This window comes from Rhinatrema bivittatum, chromosome 16, assembly GCF_901001135.1.
Source record: "Rhinatrema bivittatum chromosome 16, aRhiBiv1.1, whole genome shotgun sequence".
Classification (NCBI taxonomy): domain Eukaryota; kingdom Metazoa; phylum Chordata; class Amphibia; order Gymnophiona; family Rhinatrematidae; genus Rhinatrema; species Rhinatrema bivittatum.
Genome location: NC_042630.1, coordinates 39,265,282 through 39,284,674, shown reverse-complemented (window position 1 = coordinate 39,284,674; position 19,393 = coordinate 39,265,282). Strand labels below are relative to the sequence as shown.

The window sequence follows — 19,393 nt, the reverse complement described above, 5'->3', positions numbered from 1 at the left end:
GCACTCAATCCAGCTGCCCCCTGCACTCATACAGCCGCCTCCAGCATTCATCCTGCCTCCACCAGCACTCACCCAGCATTCATCCAGCCTCCTCCAGCAATCATCCAGCCGCCTCCAGCATTCATCCAGCCGCCTCCAGTAGTCAACACCATCCTTTCCATTACAACAAGATCACAATGCTTCTGGGCCTCCAAATCCCGAATCTTCATTACAGTCTCATCATCACTAGAAAAGCAATAATGCAACCTCAACCTCGCACCGCCAAGACCCTTATCCCAATCATGATTTCACCTCTTACTCAACTCCTGGGCTTCACTCTATTCTCACTTACACTATTCAACGCTCAATCCATCACTAAGAAATCACTGATCCTTAACGATTATCTCCTAGACACAAAACCAGACATCTGCGCCATAACAGAAACATGGCTTAAACCAACAGATATACCACTAATAAATAACTCCCCACCCAGCTTTACGACTTCTTTTCCCTTCCTCGGCAAAAGAAAAGAGGCGGGGGCATTCTTCTAGCAGCCAAAAAAGAGCTAAGATTTTCCCAACTCCCAGCAAAATCTGACTCAAAGCTAGAAATATGCCTCTTCAAAGCAAACCAACTCCAAATCCTCCTCGTTTACGCTCCGCCAGGACTTCTCGATTCAGACTCCTCCTCCTTAGTAGAAATTATCGCAAAATACATGAACCTAGACTCCCCTGCTATGATCTTAGGAGATTTCAACCTCCATGTCGACAGTACCACACTTACATCCAACTGTGAGGTTTTTCTCACCACCCTCTCAGCTATGGGCTTCAAGCAGATCATCAATATGCCCACCCACAAAGCGGGCCACACCCTGGACCTTATTTTCATTAACTCTGGCATTACACACTCATCCCCTCCTGTATGCACCCAGGTCCCCTGGTCGGATCACTCATTAATCTCATTCACCTTCAGAATGACAGAAACCCCCAACACCTATCCCGCCCAATCTTCGTTTCTCTACAGAAGATCCTGCCCCTCCAAAGACCTCAGCAGTCATTTGGCGAAAGAACTGCAGCGCATTGACCTGTCATATCCCAACGCCGCCCTACTTTCCTGGAGCAACATCACAGAGTCAGTAGCAAATAAATTATGTCCACTCTCATCAAAAAAACTTAACCCCGATTCCTCAAAAAGACAACCGTGGTTCACCAACGAACTCCAAAAACTCAAACAAACCCTCAGAAAGAAAGAAATCAAATGGTGGAAAGCACCTTGCCCCAGCACTCTATCCGCACACAAATTCGCTCTCCACCACTACAGGAACTCTACCTTAAGATCAAAAAGAGATTTCTACGCTTACAAGATCCACGACCTTATTTTCGACGCCAAAGCATTATTCTCATACGTATCCGAACTCACACAAACCAATGCCCCAACGATCAGGCACAATCCAAAGCCAACGAACTGGCACTCTTCTTCCAAAACAAAATTTCCAACCTTTTAACTCTGCTGCCTCCCAGCTCCTCTTCTACTACCAGCTCCTACCATCTACCAAACAAAAAAATCTCTCTTGAATCATTTGAACCCACCACTGCTTCAGAGATCCAATCTCTATTAAACAAAATGAAGCCTTCCTCCCATCCTTTCGACCAAATCCCTACAAAACTTCTCCTGCTAATACCTGACACCATCTACAAACCCCTGGCTGATATCATAAACTGTTCTTTAGCTCGGGGAATCTTCTGAGATGCCCTAAAACTAGCATCTCTTAAACCTCTTCTAAAGAAACCAAATTTGGATCCAAAAGACCCCAACAACTTCCGCCCTATTTCCAATCTTCCTTTTATAGCCAAGATAATGGAAAAATTAGTCAACTCGCAACTCTCCGATTACCTAGAAGATCACAAAATACTGCTCCCTACCCAATACAGGTTCCGCAAGGCATTAAGTACCGAATCCCTTCTCATTTCACTGACTGACCACCTCATCATGGGCCTGGACAAAGGACAATCCTTCTTACTAATCCTCCTGGACCTGTCTGCAGCTTTCGACACCGTCAACCATTCCATCCTCCTTAACAGGCTGACGGACATCGGAATAACAGGAACGGCATTTACTTGGTTCAAATTCTTCCTTAGTAACAGAGGTTACAAGGTCAAAATTAACAATAAAGAATCCCCTCGCTGCAATTCCTCACTAGGAGTTCCGCAAGGTTCCTCTCTTTCCCCCACCCTCTTCAACATCTACTTACTTCCTCTATGCCAGCTGTTAACCAACTTTCAACATGCCGACGACATGCAAATTTTGACCCCCATCAAAGAATCAATTACAAAAACACTCGAGTACTGGGAAATTTGCTGACAAGAAATCAACTGCCTCCTCTCTAGTTTAAACCTGATTCTAAATTCAGCGAAAACTGAACTCCTCCTCATTTCCCCGAAAAACAGCAATACTACACAAAGTACACCATCCAACATCTTTGTCACCCAAGCAAGAGACCTAGGAGTCATAATCGACCACCACTTAAGTTTAAAAACATTCATCAACCGTACTACCAAGGACGGCTTCTATAAACTACAGGTACTAAAAAGAATTTAACCACTCCTTCACTTTCATGACTTCAGAACTGTCCTCCAAGCTGTAATATTCTCTAAGGTAGACTACTGCAACTCTATCTTGTTAGGTCTACCTTCTTCTTCCATTCAACCTCTCCAGATGCTACAAAACGCGGCGGCCAGAATTCTGACAAACATCAGAAGAAGAGATCACATCTCCCCATTCTAAAAAATTTACACTGGCTCCCAATACACTTCAGAATTCTCCACAAGTCCATCACCATCATTCATAAAACCATCTATTCACAAGCCCCTCTTAGCCTTAAAATTCCGCTCAGACTACACTCCTCATCCAGACCCACCAGAGAAGCATACAGAGGATCCCTTCACGTCCCCCAAACAAAAGCTACACACCATCAAGCATTCAGAGAACGGGCCTTCTCTACAGCGGGACCCTCTATATGGAATGCCATTCCTCCTGACCTCAGACAGGAACCATGCTTACCAACATTCAAGAAAAGACTTAAGACATGGCTACCTTCAGCTCACAGAGGCAGGGATTTCAGCCAGCAATGCTATAATTACCTCTGAATCTCCTGGGAGAGATTTGAATGTTGCATTTACTGACAATGCACAGTAATGTTAGGAAGCTGTGATCTCTCCCTGTAAATGTCTTTATTCCTGTAAATAAGCAGGCCTTTATTCTGAACCACCACTACTTCCTACAGCCTACCTTTACTATCTGGAATATGGCTCATCAGCAAGGAATAGAGAGTTCTTATCGTTTCCTAAATAAAATTCAACTCTGTTTCCAGAAAGGAGAACTGCTACCATTCCACAGCGGGGCCTGTTCAGGCCTGGGCAATGCCAGTGAGTGAACCACGCCAGAACCAGCACAATTAACGTGGCAGGGTATTATCATTCAATTCCCTGCCCCCTTGAGCTTGTATTTGCGTGGGGCTTGGGCCGTGCATGGACAATGTGTGCTACTGAACGGCTGTACTGCACCTCAGATTATCTAATAAAGTTGGGCATCACAATCTGCTGGCAGTCCCCGCTAGAAGGAAAAAAAAACCCCAAAAGGAACTGCCTGCGGAGTGCTTCTATCTCTTCAGAACTGAGGAGCAGGAAGCCTCCCCACCCATCCTGATACTGACATATAGTAAAGCTGACAGAAGAGACTGCCTGACTGGCTAGAGCCAATCAGGGCTCACTGGAACCAGGAAGCTCGTACAGGATGGTTGGTTTATGGTGTGTGGTGGGGGAAAAAAGAGCCAGGGATTTTGCAGATGGTGTGGCTGAACTCAGGGAGAAAGAGAGAGCAAGCAGCAGCAAAGGAGCAAGAGAAATGCAGAAGCTGGCTAACTTTAAAAATCTAACCAGCCGTGTTTGAATATAGCCGGTTAGGTTTTAAAGTTAGCTGGTCTTGTGCAGCCACATAACTTGCTACTTATCCAGGTATCTTTAAAATATATAATCTAAATGGCTATTGTATATGAACCTCGCTGTGTCCCGAGCTGTGTTGTCCCTGCCAGGGCCACAGCCTGAAGTTGCAAAAGAGACAGCCGGGCTTCCAGAAGCTGCAAAACAGGGCTGAGGAGACCCAACAAGAGGGAGAGTGGGGCTGTGCCAGCTTCTGGATGGTTTCCAGGGAAGCCCTCTCCTAGAAACTGAGAGACTGAAGTTCGGCAGAGAGCCTGAGATAAGTGGACACTGGTGGGCAGAGAGATATCCCGAGGAGAGGAGACCTTTCCAGGGGGCCTCCCCATTTATAGCCTGCTAGCCCTGGCAGACGGTGCCCAGCTGGCTGAAGGCAAATCCTGTGGAGAGGGCGTCTGGAACAAAAGCTCAGCACGGCAGAACTGTTTGGAGTGACGGTAAAGGCCGGGCGGCCCTCCCAGTGCTACTCGGTATGAAAACCGTGTCATGGACCAGTGCAGGGCACCGTCCACTGTGCTGGATCAGCTTCTGACAGGTTCAAAGTGAAGAGCGGAGAGAAGGGGGGGGGGGGGGGCGGTTTGGGTTTGTCCTGGCTCCCTCGCTCTTTGGGATACTTTAGCGCATTTTGTGAAATTAAAAATAGTGCTTATGGTTTTCAGTTTTTCTCTCTGTCCGTCCACCCGTAACACTAACACCACACAGGCAGGGAGTATAAGGTGGGGGCCTGCTCCCCTCACCGTTTGGTTTCTTGGAAGGTGGGCCCTGACGTCCGTGCCCTGCCAGTGGGATTTCCTTTGGTCTGGAGCGGATGCCTGGTTTTTTTTGTTTTAATGAGGGCCCCATTCCCCGAGTTGAAAGCCAGGACCCTGAAACTGTGGGACTCTGCCCAGGAGCAAGGCAGACCTGCAAGCCAAGCTGGTTTCTGTTCCCCTTCATGTGGCTTTCGATTTTGACAGCGAAAGTATCGGTTTTTAGACACGTGGGAGGGGTTTCGTCCACCCTGGGATGTAGGGCTGCCAGGGCCGGCTTTTTTTTTTTTGTATCAGACCATCCCTCCCAGAAGGTCACCTCAAACAGAAGGAGAACAGGAGCAGGAACTTCTGCAGAGTCTCCATCAGGGTCTTCACCCTGGGTTCCAGAGATGGAGGGTTTGGGCTAAGGTAGGATTTGTTTTTTTCAGTGTCCCATCACCCCTAGGATTTTCCCTGAACTTCTGGGACAGTTCATTCTTTTGGGGGGGGGGGGGGGTGGCAGTGTTACAAGGATCTACAGACCCTTGTGTGATAAATAGCAATGTGTTGCTATCACAGTAATAAAATTGTTTAAAAAGGGTTTTTAAGGGAGCCTGATGCCCTGCTCTATACTGACAAGGGGGCAAGACACTACACCTAAGCTAGCTTTATATTTTATACTTAACTGTTATATAGAATTAAAAAGATGCAAGCAAACAGAGACATTAAAGATCAATTTGTGCCTGAGCTCAGTAACAGGAACTTAGCTTGGGACAGATGGTGAAAGTAAACCGCAAGCTAGACAAAAAAGTGTAACTGTCTGAAATTGAACCTATTTTGGAAAACAGTACATAAAAAGCCCCTTCTTAGGTAAACAACTGGCCAACGGCCAGTGAGATAAGCAGATCTAAGCTGTACTCCACCTAGCTTTCCACAGTCTGCTCCTGTAGAGAACTGATAAGGTGTACTCTGAAGAAAAGTGCTGTTGCAAATATATTTCGAAGTATCTTGTTTTCCTTGGTCAATGCAGCAACAAGCTAAGGCAAGGTTTGAAAAGGGGAAGTAACTCTTATATAGTAAAATACTGTCATCTAACGGTACTAAATAATATGTGCAACCCCTCACAAATAAAAAGCAAAGCTAAAAGCATTTCGCTCCCCTTCCCCCTCCCTACCTGCTTCCAGAAAGTTCTAAAACTTTCTTACTATCTCTCTCTTCCAATTTAAAATGCTTGTAAATCATAAGCCTATCAACTAGTAGCAGGAAAACCACAAGGTGTAACCAGGAACAAGAGGGGTATAAAAAGACCTCCTGTTGCCCAGTTAGCTCGTGCATACATTACTGACACCTGCTGGTGTTGGCTTTGTGTGCATCCATTTGCAAATGTTACAATAAAGACTTCGTTTCGCTGAATTTGTTCACTGTTTTATCTTTCCCGCAAGGGAAAAGTGTGTTTGTTTCCCACACTTGCGCCCTAGGCAGACCAATGTAACACCACTTCCCCCCCCCCCCCCCTCCCCCAAACCCCACCCCGAGTTGAAAGTGCCCCTCTTACAGTGGGAGACATATAGCGTGCCAGATTCTCGCTCTCATGCCTCTGGCCCCAAAATCTCAAGTACTCCTTGGTCCCCACCCCTTTTCTGTATCCTTATTCTTAACTCGCATACTTCCCAGCTTCTTAAAATTTGCGTTGTGCGTGCGCGACCCACATGCACACGTATGTGGCCCTTTTGGTAGGAGCAAGGGAAGAAATAGTAAAGCTCCATGCCAGGCACACGAGAGACAGGCCACATACCCAGAGAAAGAGAAACATCTGTAAGCAACACAGCTGTAATCTCACCATTTGCATTGATTTAACTTTTTTTTTTTTAACATTTCATTTTGAACACCCAGCAAACTGTCCAGGCTGTGGTGTTTCAGCATCTCACCCCTTGAGATCGGCAAATAAATGCAGACATTCAGGAAATCACGCTGCATCACCTGGGCCACAGAGGACTACCTTGACCCCCCCACAGAAAGAATCCACCCCCCCTGGGAGCTGGGGAGAAGGGGAAAACGTGTGTGGAATCAGCCCCCCAGCAAATAAATACTTTTTTATGCTGGAAAAAGGGTTACACACTCATACCCCAGATCACTGTGACTTAAATCTCCCTCCCCGGCATTAACACAATTAACCAAAAACCCCTTTCTTTTCATAAACGCGCTCTTTACGTTCTCACACAGTTCGAGGGGTTCTGTATGGTTGCAGCTTAGTGGGCGCCCGGTCCATGATTAAATACACAGCGCATGTTTAGGCATCTTGACGGTGCGCGGAGGATGAGCTCAGCCGTTCAGTGTCAGGCTGCGCCTCTAACCCGCTCCCCTTCTTAAACGTCCAACAGCAGGCGTCCAACTCTTCCGTCCACACTTCCACTTGCGCCTTTGAAAACTCCTTGGGTTACTTCCCGCTTCCTGCTACAGACCCGCACCTCGCACACAAACTGTTTTTTTATTATGCTGCATCTTTTATTGGATTGGTAAGAATAGCACCAGATCAGTTCAGTGTAGTACAACTTAGCAGCTACGATCTGCAAAGGAAAGGCTGAAGTACAGTAAGAGATCACCAGATAATACACATTTATATCTATTGAAGAAACCGATGAGAAAACTTGCCAGAATCAGCAACCACGCTACGTTGTACTTATTAACAGAAAGAGAAAAGTAAATCTCAGACATCACCCCACGTACCCCATTATATCAGCAAACAGCCCAGCAATCAGAGCCTGGGATCTGCTAACCCAGCCCCTCCACACACAATTCCCCAAGACGCATCTCCAGTCTGGGAAGGGCTTCAGACTTATGAATATTTATATTTGCATTCATTTCTCCACGAGCTTTTGAACATTTTATTGCAGGAAGATTTCTTTTGGCCATTTTAGGTAAATGGGAAAATCTGCACAGAAGTTGGAGCAAAAACCAGGCCAGGACGCAGGTTATTTTATTCTCATTATGGGACAAACTGTCACCTCCTCCCTCTGTGAGTGTTGGACTGCCAGACAGGAACGCTCCAATCTGGTTTGTAGATCGGGAATCCCACGACTGCCTCCCTCCCGGTCCTGCGGGGCAGTATTGCGACTGTTACCTCACCAACATCCATGGCTCTTCCCTTTCTCTTCCCTCTATTTCCCAATCGACTTTTTGCTTTTCTTTTCACTCTTATGCCAGAAAGCAATGTGAAAACTGTAAACTCCTACGTCAGGCCACTTTGGTCACCATCTGATATTTAAACAGAAAAGAAATGAAAATCCTTTCCCTGTTTCATCCGCTCATAAGAGGCCCAGCAGTTTCCTCCTCAGAACCGGCCTCTATTGGGCTTCAGCGCCTGAGCCTTTATTCGCAATTAGCTGGCTTTTTTTCTCCTATTTTCAGACTTTCCTCCCATCCTGGCGGCAGACTTCCCCTCCAGACCCTGGTTAATGTAGTTGCTAAGTCCGGCCACTAGGGATCGCTTTTAAACAATGGCTAAGACTCCCTCACCCCCACCCCAAGACTGAATGCTACCCCGGCAGTATCCCCAGCTCCTGCCCCTGCCCCAGGGAGAAGAGTCCCGGCCTGGGAATCATAGCCAAGTCCCTCCACAAGGCAGTGCACGGCCCTTGCACTAACCCACTGGGCTGACCCAGTAGCGACTTTTTCAATTTGATTATTAAAATTGATTGTTAGCGATCTCTTGAAATGTATTTATCTTTGAATTATGTTTGTAATGTAAAATGAATAATTTCTGTGGAAGCTACTGGCACTGGTCATATCTGTTCTTCTGTGAAAAATTGCAGTCTTAGCCTTCACTAAGAAATAAAATGTGGTATTTACTCCTATCCCAATTACTACCCAGCACTGCATTTCCTAATCACTCCAGCCCATTTATAGAGATGAGATCCAATTTCTGTGCAGTGGGCGCAGATCAGGATGCCAGGGGGCACAGGAGGAAGTTTCACTTTTGGTTGGTAAATCTCAGTAGCTGTTATACCCTGATAGAAACACAATCCCAGCAGGGTGCTCACGGGAGCAGCCATCTTCTCTACCCACCTTCCTGTGTGCCTGTGTCATCACTTCCTCCTCACTTTAGCTCAGTCAAATGCATGAGCTCATCAGACGGGAAGTGACAAGTCAACAACACAGGAAGTTTATTTATTTAGAGTTTTTATATACCGAAAATCATTTGGAACATCTAATCGGTTTACAGACAACGTAATGTAGCAACAGGCTTTACAAAAAAACATCGAACATTGGATGATACTATAAATGCGAGAAGAACAAGAGCAAGGAGGAGATTTAACTATGGGTAAAATTATAATCATAGATAACCAAAGGAGCCAAGGTTAGGATCAGAGAATGATTGCAAGTGAGATTTAAATAATGCAGTGGTGCTCTGTGACCTCCCTTCTGTGCCCCTCCACCCCTGACTGCTTGTTAACATTTGCTTTCAGTTTGCCGTCTGCATGTGCCATCACACTGATAGTAACTGCTGTGCTCCAACTTGCGCTGGATGATGACATCATCTTTGAGCTCATAGTACATTGACTTCCAATCGATGATGGTGCCACAGAGCCAGTTATCATTGGCCAGGGCCAGCTGTACATCACTGGGTGACAACACAGAGTCCCACATGTTGACGTCCGTTATTTCACCTACAAATGACTGATTTATATCAAATCCTCCCCCATAGGAATCCTGCTCTTGCCCCAGTATGATTATCGGTTGTGCATTCACAGAGTACCCTTTCTTCATGGTTTTTCTGGGTAGAGATTTCCCATTGATCCACAGCGTCACCACTCCAGTGGAAGAGTCCCAGCTGGCACAAAGGTGCTCCCAGTCAGGGGTGTCATCTGTACCTCTGAAGGTCACTGATTCATCACCCACAAACACTTTATAATGTGTGGTATTCTCTTTGGAAATAAGAATATCATTAAATGTTTTTGAGGTGGCAGAAGAGAACAGAGAGCAATAACGAGTCAGTTCCTTACGATAGCGGAAAGAGACTGTGAAGCTAGAGAGTGGAGATGTCGTCTTTGGAGTCAGAATCACATAGGAGGTGGCGGACTCTTTAGGGAAAAGGAACACGTTCCCCTCCATGTCTGTGGGAAAAGAAGACACAGAGATGAGAGCAAGGTAACCCCCCTCCTGTACAGCACCTCCCATTCCACCAGGGCTACTTACTCCCTCCTCTCCACCTCATCACTCCCCCTCCCCGCCCCCTCAATGCACAGCAGTTCTTTTCTGGGGGGCTACTTCCTCTCCATACACAATTACCCCCTCTTCCCACCCATTCTGAGGAGTGATGGCAAACTCCAGAGGTTATCTGCATAATAGGTGCGGCGAGGTCAGTGACAACGTAACCACAGAGGAGGGTGGCTGGTGCGGCTGGATCAGCCCCTTTGAAAATGTAGCGCTGCCTGGTGCCGCTAGGCAGCTAAACTTAGTTCCTCAAATTCTGGGAGGTCCTGGGAACACGGTCGAATCAGGGGAACTCCCTGAGCAGGTTAGCTCGAATTTTCAGCACCAGCTATTTCCTAAGCAGCACTTAATGTACATTAAAAACATGTTAACGTGCATTATTGGTAACGCTTGCACAAGAGTTACTGGTAACCCTTAAAATAATTTAGCAGAATGGGTGGCAAAGATTTACAGGCCTAACGCAGACTGTGAGAAACGGAGATCATCGGAAGGATAACGTGCCTGCCCCCCATCATTACTGGGGCAGTAATTCCTCCTTCCACCGCCCCCTCGCCATGACTTCCCCCAATCACTCCCCCCTGGAGCCAGCCCCTGCTCCCTCCCTCCCAAGGTTTATGGAGGCTTTGATCCCAGATGTCGTGTGTCCGTCCCCCCCCCAAGCATCAAGAGGGAGCTGTGAGCTCCCAGATCCCCCTTTCCCTCCCAGACCCTGTGAAGATTCCCAGTTGCTCCTGCCCCTCCGGTACCGAATTGTAAATGGTGCCAGCTGCCCTACAGCTCCCCTTTCCTCCTCACATGCGGGGCAAAGGAACACCTCGGGGCAACTGGCACCATTTTGAATTTAGTCGCCAGCGGGACGGGCACAGCGGGGGATTGCTCCTGCCCCGGATACCTGCAGTACTCTTCCTAGGGTAAGGGGTATCTGGGGGCTCAGACTCCTGCCTAGAAGCTTGAAGCGGGGGTGTCAAGGGTGGAGAGCGAGTTCAGCCCTCACATTCTTGGTTATGGTCTCAGGGGAAAAAAAGAGCCGGGAAGTCAGAAACATGCGATCCTGTAGCCAGGAATGCACGCTCATTACCAGTCGGAGCAGTAGCAGAAAATGCTTGGAATATGCCGGAACCCCAGAGGCAGCACTAAACGCGCAGTCCTCTCGAGACAGATTTGTTTTTTATTTTATGTGCAAAGCAAAAGATACATTTAAAAAGAGAAGCATTAAGTTGGAGGCCCTATTATTACAGCTGGGAAACTCAGGAAAACTCAGGGATAATTCCTATTCACTTTTTTGCACTTTTTAAAATGTTATTGGTTATGCATTCATTTTGTGGGTCAGTTCACACATTATCTCCCAAACTATTCAACCTACAGCAACCAAATTTTAAGGTCATGTAGAGACCTACTTATTTATTTGATTTATTTAAAACTTATATATACTGCAAATCATAATTTATAAGCAGTTAATAATAAAACATTCATCAGATCCATTACATATAAAACAAAACAAATCGCACAGACTAATCGATACATCTAGCACACCGACAAATAACTCAGTTTTATTTAGCATAGTTGTCTACTCATATCATAGATATCCGTCTCAATACTTTGACTTTTACAAAAAAATGTTCCTAAGTCGTGTGGCTTCGCAGCCACAAATACCGTTTTAATGGCTGCTGATTTTTCTATTCAATTATGCACTACTCTGAAAAAGCCTGGGAAAACAAGAAGATCTTTAACATGTCCTAAATTTCAAAAGGGAAGATTCTTCCTTTAAACCTTGAGGTAGGGTATTCCATAGTTCAGGGCCCTGAGCATAACCAGTCTTTCAAGTTTCATTCAAACGGAGGATTTTAAATGACGGAACATTCAAAAGATTCTGACTCAAAGATCTCAGGGTTCTTACTGGGCCAACAGAGCTTTAAGGCAGTATCGATTCAACCCCTTGAAAACTAACATTAAAATCTTATTATTCCTATTTGATAGGAAGCCAATGTAACTTCATCAGAATGGATGATATATGTTCGTGAATCAGGATCCCAGCTACTATCCTAGTGGCTTTATATTTTGTACAGATTGCAAAGCTTTTAAAGATTTCTGCAGCAGGCCAGTGAAAACAATGCTAAAGAGTATACTACAGTTCTTAAAAGACTCACTTAAAAAGTGTTGCAATCTTCGCAACAAGTGTAGTTTGAAGTAGGCCCCTTTCACTAATTTTAATAAATGTGGTTTGAAAGACAAAGTTGAGTCCATAACAATTCCAAGGTTTCTTGCCTCTGTCACTATTGGTAGCCCTACTCCAATTATAGTCAAAGATTTAGGGATATCTGGATTGGGACATCTTGATAAATAGAGAATTTCTGTTTTCAACATATTTAGAAGCAATTTATTATTTGTTAACCATTCCTTGAGAGTAATCAAGCAATCGGTAACCTTCTTAAGAGAACAATCAGTTGAACCTATGATAGGCCCAAAAATTTGAGATCATCGGCAAAAAGACGATATCCTACATCCAATTGGGACAAAATGCAACATATTGGAGCAATGTCAATATTAAATGAAGAAGCTGAAAGGGCAGAACCTTGAAGGACCCCTGTACTCAACTGAAACTCGCCAGATTTTTTCCTGAGATATAGATTAATTGCGTTTGATCCTTTAAGAAAGAAGAAAACCACTTCAAAACAGTATTTCTTATCCCAATGTTGGATAAACGTTTAAGTAAAATAGAGTGGTCAATAGCTAGAAACTAGAATAATATTCCATGAAAAAGCAGAGATGCCTACCTGTATCAAGTGTTCTCCAAGGACAGCAGGATGTTAGTCCACACACATGGGTGACATCATCAGATGGAATCCGGTGTGAAGAACTTATGTCAAATTTTCTGGAAGCTTTGACTAGGCACACTGAGCATGCTTAGCATGCCCTATACCATGTGTCCATATGGGGCCTCTCTTCAGTCTCGTAAGAAATAATTACGAGGAGAAACCCAACTCTACAGGGTGGCGGGTGGGTTTCATGAGGACTAACATCCTGCTGTCCTTGGAAAACACCTATTACAGGTAAGCAACTCTGTTTTCTCCAGGGACATGCAGGATGATAGTCCTCATACATGGGTGAACCTTTGCTACAGGTTGCTCCCCAACACAAAAGGAGACCAACAGAAACCTAACCAGGTGCCAAGGGTGCAGATTTACATTTCTTGATTTCAATGTTTGAATTTTTTTTCTTTATTTATCAATTTTATACATTATATAATCAAGTACCTCCTGATATATAACATCATATGGTTTAACAGAAATAATTCTTAATTACATACATTTAAAATGGAGAAATTACTTACCTGATAATTTCGTTTTCCTTAGTGTAGACAGATGGACTCAGAACCAATGGGTATAGTGTACTCCTGCTAGCAGTTTGGAGACGGATCAGATTTCAATCTGACGTCAGCCCCTAGTACATATACCCCTGCAGGAAGTGCAGCTCCTCAGTATTCTCCTCGAAAAGCATTGTGGATATATGTGGACTGACTGATTGGTTAACTTAATAACTTGATTAACATGGTTAACTTCATAAACTTGGTTACATGTTAACTGATTAACTTGATTAACTTATTGAACTGGTTGACTATAGCTGGAGACCGCCAGAGTACTCAGACCTTGCTTAGTGGCAGCCGAGGGTGGGATGCTGAGTCCATCTGTCTACACTAAGGAAAACAAAATTATCAGGTAAGTAATTTCTCCATTTCCTAGCGTGTAGCAGATGGACTCAGGACCAATGGGATGTATAAAAGCTACTCCCGAACCGAGTGGGAGGCTGCCCATGACCCACTTAGTACTGCCCTTGCAAATGTCGTGTCCTCCTGAGCCTGAACATCCAGGCGGTAGAATCTGGAGAAGGTATGGATGAAGGACCATGTCGCCGCCCTGCAGATCTCGGCGGGCGACAGCATTCTAGTTTCTGATGTGATGTTGTCTTTCCCGGCGATGTGTACCGCAGAGATCTCCTGGAGGTTTGCTTCTACCCACGCCATCAGGGGGTCTATTTCTAGGGACACCTGTTGACTTCTGATTCCTCCCTGTCGGTTGATGTAGGCCACTGTTGTGGCGTTGTCTGACATTACTCTGACCGCTTTGCTTCGAAGTCTGTGAGCGAACCGCAGGCAGGCTAGTCTGACTGCCCGAGCTTCTAGGCGATTGATGTTCCATCCTGCCTCTTCTGCGTTCCACCGTCCCTGGGCGGTTAACTCCTCGCAGTGTGCTCCCTATTCTTGTAGACTGGCATCCGTGGTGAGAAGGATCCAGGTAGGGGAGGATAGTCTTGATCCCTTGTTCATGTGGTTGGTCTGCAGCCACCACTGTAGCTGGGTCCGGACTCTGCTCGAGAGTGACAGCCGTATGGTGTAGTTCTGGGACCGTGGACTCCACCGTGATAGGAGTGAGCGCTGTAGTGGTCTCATGTGGGCTCACGCCCATGGCACAACTTCCAGTGTGGATGCCATCAGTCCGAGAACTTGCAGGTAATCCCATACTGTGGGACAAGGGTCGTTCATCAGGGTATGCAGCGGACTCCACAGTTTTGATCTCCTTGTGGGGGTCAGACTGACTCTGTCCTCCCTGGTGTTGAAAAGGACTCCTAGGTATTCCAAGGACTGTGAGGGCTGTAGGAAACTCTTGTTCGTGTTGACCACCCAACCTAAGCTCTCCAGTAGCGTGATGACTCTGCTGGTTGCTTGGTGGCTTTCCTCCGGTGACTTGGCCCTGATCAGCCAATCGTCTAGGTAAGGATGAACTAGGATGCCTTCCTTCCTCAATGTTGCCGCCACCACTACTATTACTTTGGTGAACGTCCGGGGTGCTGTAGCTAGCCCGAAGGGTAATGCCCGGAACTGGTAGTGGCGGTCCAGGACTTTGAAGCGTAGGTAGCGCTGGTGGTCCTGATGAATTGGGATGTGTAGGTAGGCTTCCGAAAGATCCAGGGATGTGAGAAACTCTCCCGGCTGAATGGCCCTTATTATGGATCATAGGGTTTCCATGCGGAAGCAGGGGATCCTTAGGTGGCGGTTGATGGATTTGAGGTCCAGGATTGGCCTGAAAGTTCCCTCTTTCTTGGGGATGATAAAGTAGATGGAATATTGCCCAGAATTTGTTTCCTGTGGAGGAACTGGGGTTATAGCCTCGAGAGCTAGAAGTCTGGCTAGTGTAGCTTCCACTGCCGCCCTCTTGGAGGGGTCGTGGCAGGGGGATTCCACGAACTTGTCCGGAGGGGTTCTCAGGAAATCCAGGTAGTACCCCTCCCGTATGATGGCTTGGACCCACTTGTCCGAAGTTATCTCGACCCATCTGCGGTAGAATAGGGTTAGTCTGCCCCCTATGGCTTCTTCCCTTGGACGGGTCGGCTGAATCTCATTGTGGGGTGCAGCCGGGGCCTGAACCCGAGCTGGCTCCCCTCTTGGTATGCTTGTTCTGAAAGGACTGGTTTCTACTCGTGGAGCGGGGCACTTGATAGTTGCTCCTGTAAGGATTGAAGCGCTGTGAGCTCCTGCCCCTGGAGGACCCGGAGAAGGGGCGATGGCTCCTCTTCGCCTTATCCTCAGGTAGGCGTGGCAATGGGGACACTCCCCATTTGTCCACCAGTTTCTCTAGCTCACTGCCGAATAGGAGGGATCCTTTGAAGGGCATCCTCGTGAGACGTGTTTTGGAGGAGGCGTCGGCTGACCAGCTTCAGAGCCAGAGTTGCGTTCTGGCCGCCACTGCAGAAGATACTCCTCTGGCCGCTGTGCGCACTAGGTTGGAGGCAGCGTCCGCGAGGAACGATACCGCTGGTTCCATGACTTCTCCTGGGGTGTTATTCCTGGTTTGGGATAAGCAGGCACGTGTTAATACGGTGCAGCAGGCCGCAATTTGTAGAGACATAGCGGCTACGTCAAAGAACTGTTTGAGGATGGATTCCAAGCGTCGGTCGTGTGCATCCTTGAGCGCTGCTCCTCCCTCCACTGGGATAGTGGTGCGCTTAGTGATCCCGCAGACCATGGCATCAACTCTTGGGCATGCGAGGAGATCTTTGGTTTCCGGGTCCAGGGGGTACATGGCTGTCAAGGCTCGTCCCCCTTTGAATGTAGACTCTGGGGCATTCCATTCCAGGTCAATCAGCTGTTGTGCTGCTTGCAGCATAGGAAAATGACGGGATGTCTGGCGAATGCCCTCCAGCAGGGGGTTCATTTTGGGTTCCCCCGAAGGGCTTGGTCCCGGGATAGCGATTTCCGAGAGGCATTGGTTGACCAGGTCCGGTAGCTCTTCCTTTGTGAAGAAGCGTCTCATGGCTCGGTGAGGTTCTGTCCCTGAGGGGAGCTCCCCTTCTTCCAGGAGTCCGGATTCCTCTTCCGAGATGTCCGTGTCCTCGGCGGTGGGGCTTCTGGGAGGCAGATTCCTATGCCTAGGTCTTGAAGGGCCTGGTGTGTGAGGGTCCTCCAGCGGAGCATATGGTTGCCCGTGTGGGGGTTCGGTTTGCATCTGAACAAAGGCGTGGACTCCTTTGAAGAAGTCCACCCAAGAAATGGAGGCTGGATCAAAGTTGAGGGGCACTAGAGTCCCGGAGGTTCCCATCTGTGGGGAGGTTCCCCTGGGCTCTGCTAGGTCGGGGGCACCCCCTGACGAGCTGGAACTCGGCCCTGGGAGGGGCTGGCCATGCCCTGGAACTCCCAGGGCCTCCTCACATTGTGTGCAGAGGGCGTCGGCCTCCTCGCTTTGTGCGGCCCTGAGGTGGCATGCTGGGCAGAGGCCTTGTGCTTTTATGCCTGATTCTGGCGATGCCATCGTTGGCGCATAACTCACATACATAGGAGCTATGCGCGCAAATGTGCGTTCAACCGTAGATGTGCGCGCAAGTCGTTACGCGTGCAGGACGCGCTTAACTTTGTGCGTGCGTCTCTTGTGCGCGCAACCTATATGCCCAAAGGTTGTGCGCATAAACTATGCACACATGTGTTTTTGTGCGCATAGCTTGGGTTGTGCGCTCGGACGGAGCAGCGAGCGGTGCGGCGCACAGGCCCAAGATGGCGATGGCGAGCAAGCGAGCAATATGGCGACCCACTCGGGTGGTCTCCACGTGGGTAGACCTTCGGGATGGCCGGGGCCTGGCCCTACTAGGGCGGATCAACCCGGTGGCGCCGGTCTCGTTCGGTGACCTGCGCTTCTCCTCGATCTTCGGAGACCAGATAAGTGAAGATTTCTACCTTACCTTGTCTTCGACACTTCCCGGTTTCGTCCCGGGCGGTCTCCGGCTGCGGGAGGAAAGGGCAAATACCTTCACCACCGTGCTCGAGGGTGCACTCGCTGCCTCTCAGCCGCGCCCGAGTATCGGGGGCTAGGTCCTCGCCGCGATTCGGCCGTCAGAACGAGGCTCACCTCCGAGGGACCATGGAAATCACCTCGGGAATCTCGACTGGGGGAGGGACCTTAGGGTATCACCGCAGGAGAGCGGGGCTCGTTTTCAGGTAGGTTTCTCCTTTAAATTTGGATTCTCTTCTTTGAGTTTGTTCTAACGCTGTGAGAGTGTGCAGATAGCTCCTAACTGCTATGGAGACGGAAAATACTGAAGAGCTGCACTTCCTGCAGGGGTATATGTACTAGGGGCTGACGTCAGATTGAAATCTGATCCGTCTCCAAACTGCTAGGAGGAGTACACTATACCCATTGGTCCTGAGTCCATCTGCTACACGCTAGGAAATTGGAAAACTTTTTTATTTTGACCATTATTTCCAAAGTTCCTCAAATAGAAGGAGTTTACCTTAAATCACTTGAAGGTTATTTAATGCCTATACGAAAAATTAAGGAAATGAGTACCTTCCTAACTAGGGAGTTACTTTATTATTTGGAGAACTATCCGTAACTCTCTAAGGGGCTGTTATAACCAAGCCTTCATCCTTAATTCTATCTACAATGAATTTTGTCAACTGCGAAGGCTGAAAGAAACAATACCTAATGTTTTGATAGAATATGCAACATTTACATGGAAACCTTAATTTAAACAAGGCTCCCATCTGTAAAAGTTTTGGTCTCATTAGTAAGAATTGCTTTCTTCTTGTTTGTGGTTCTTTAGTGCCATCTGGAAAAATTCTCACATTTAACTGGTAGAATTTTTCCTTAATATTTCTAAAATGTAGCCTTAAGACCCAATCTCTATCCGTGTTTAGAAGAAAGGAAATACGGTAATCATTGTAGCCGGTTGGGCCTCCCCTATATTAGATGATTCTAGAAAATCTGATACATTCAAAGGAGAAATCTCTTGAAAATCTTGATCCTTTTCCTTCTCCTTCTTCCACGAAGGAAGATAGTAAATTTGATTCAATGGAGGCAAAGTTTGCTGAGGAATTTTTTAAAAATTCCAATGCAAATTTATTCCTCATTTATTTCGCGGAAATTTCTGGTAACTTAGGGAAGTTTACCAACTTTAAATTTTTATTACGGATCCGGTTTTCAAGATTCTCCATTTTCCTTACAACATACTGTGTTAGGATCGTGGATCCTTGGGCCGGCTGAGACGGCAGGTGTCGTGCTGTGGAACCCCACACTGGGTGTCGCAGCCGGGAGGCGACGCTGAGGAGAGACTTCGAAGAGAGCTTCACCACTGGAAGCCTGAGGTCCCCACAGGAGGAGCCCGTAGGGACCCGGGCCTCTTGGTCTTAGGTGGATCCTATGCGACTAAGGATCAGAAGAGCAGCCTGTCTAGGTATTCGACGATGACAGGGCGCCCAGGAGGTCAGGAGAGACTTCACCTTTGGAAGCCCGCGGTCCCCTGGGAGGAGCCCGCGAGGGCCCGAGCCGCTGGGGCTTAGGAGAAACCTACGGGCGAGTGAAGAAGTACCTGCAGCAGTGGAGAGAGACAAAGCCAAAGTCCAGAACAAGCCAAGGTCGGGAGCCAGAAGTCAGATGTCGGAGGCCAAAACCAGGGACAGAAGCTGAAGCCGGAGTCGAAGAACAAAGCAAGGTCAGGAGCCAGGAATCAGATGTCGGATGCCAAAACCAGGGACGGAAGCTGAAGCCGGAGTCGAAGAATGAAGCAAGGTCAGGAGCCAGGAATCAGACGACAGGAACTGGGAAGCAGGAAGCACAACTAGCTACTCCGAAGAGTGAACCTCATTGCAAGGCGAGGGTTAGCTGTGACTGCCTGGTTTAAATAACCCAGCAGCGTCCGACGTCACAAGGAGGCTGTCTTCAGGTTTCCCACGCTGGCCCCTTTAAATCTGGAGCCCCTGTGCGAACGCCTAGGGGGCAGGGCCAGCAGCGGATCGGCATCAGCATCTCCCTCGTAGGGAGGACGCCGCGGTAGGCCGCGTCTTGGGCCTGGATGGCCGGAGGGGAGCTCCCGAGGCCGGGGCAGGCCGCGTGGTGAGTGGGGATCCCGGGGCACGGCCCGGGATCGCAACATACTGATTTTCTTTTATTAGCAATGTATTTTGTTCAACCAATTTCTTTAGCTCTACCT

At 47.7% G+C, this 19,393-nt stretch overlaps 2 protein-coding genes across 3 annotated transcripts in view; one reads left to right on the top strand and one right to left on the bottom strand.

The window, feature by feature from the left end:
* The first annotated feature begins 5,060 nt into the window (after positions 1–5,060).
* DUSP23 (dual specificity phosphatase 23) overlaps positions 5,061–19,393 on the top strand; it is a 79,606-nt gene continuing 65,273 nt past the window's right edge. Inside the window, exon 1 of the mRNA XM_029580537.1 lies at positions 5,061–5,134. The gene's annotated coding sequence lies outside the window, so the exon portion shown is untranslated. The remainder of the gene's footprint in view (positions 5,135–19,393) is intronic.
* LOC115078000 (serum amyloid P-component-like) overlaps positions 7,187–19,393 on the bottom strand; it is a 34,042-nt gene continuing 21,835 nt past the window's right edge. For both annotated transcript variants that reach the window (XM_029580530.1, XM_029580529.1), the window contains one exon: positions 7,187–9,819. In XM_029580530.1, coding sequence (XP_029436390.1) covers positions 9,155–9,819 — 665 coding nt within the window. In that variant the 3' untranslated portion in view covers positions 7,187–9,154. The remainder of the gene's footprint in view (positions 9,820–19,393) is intronic.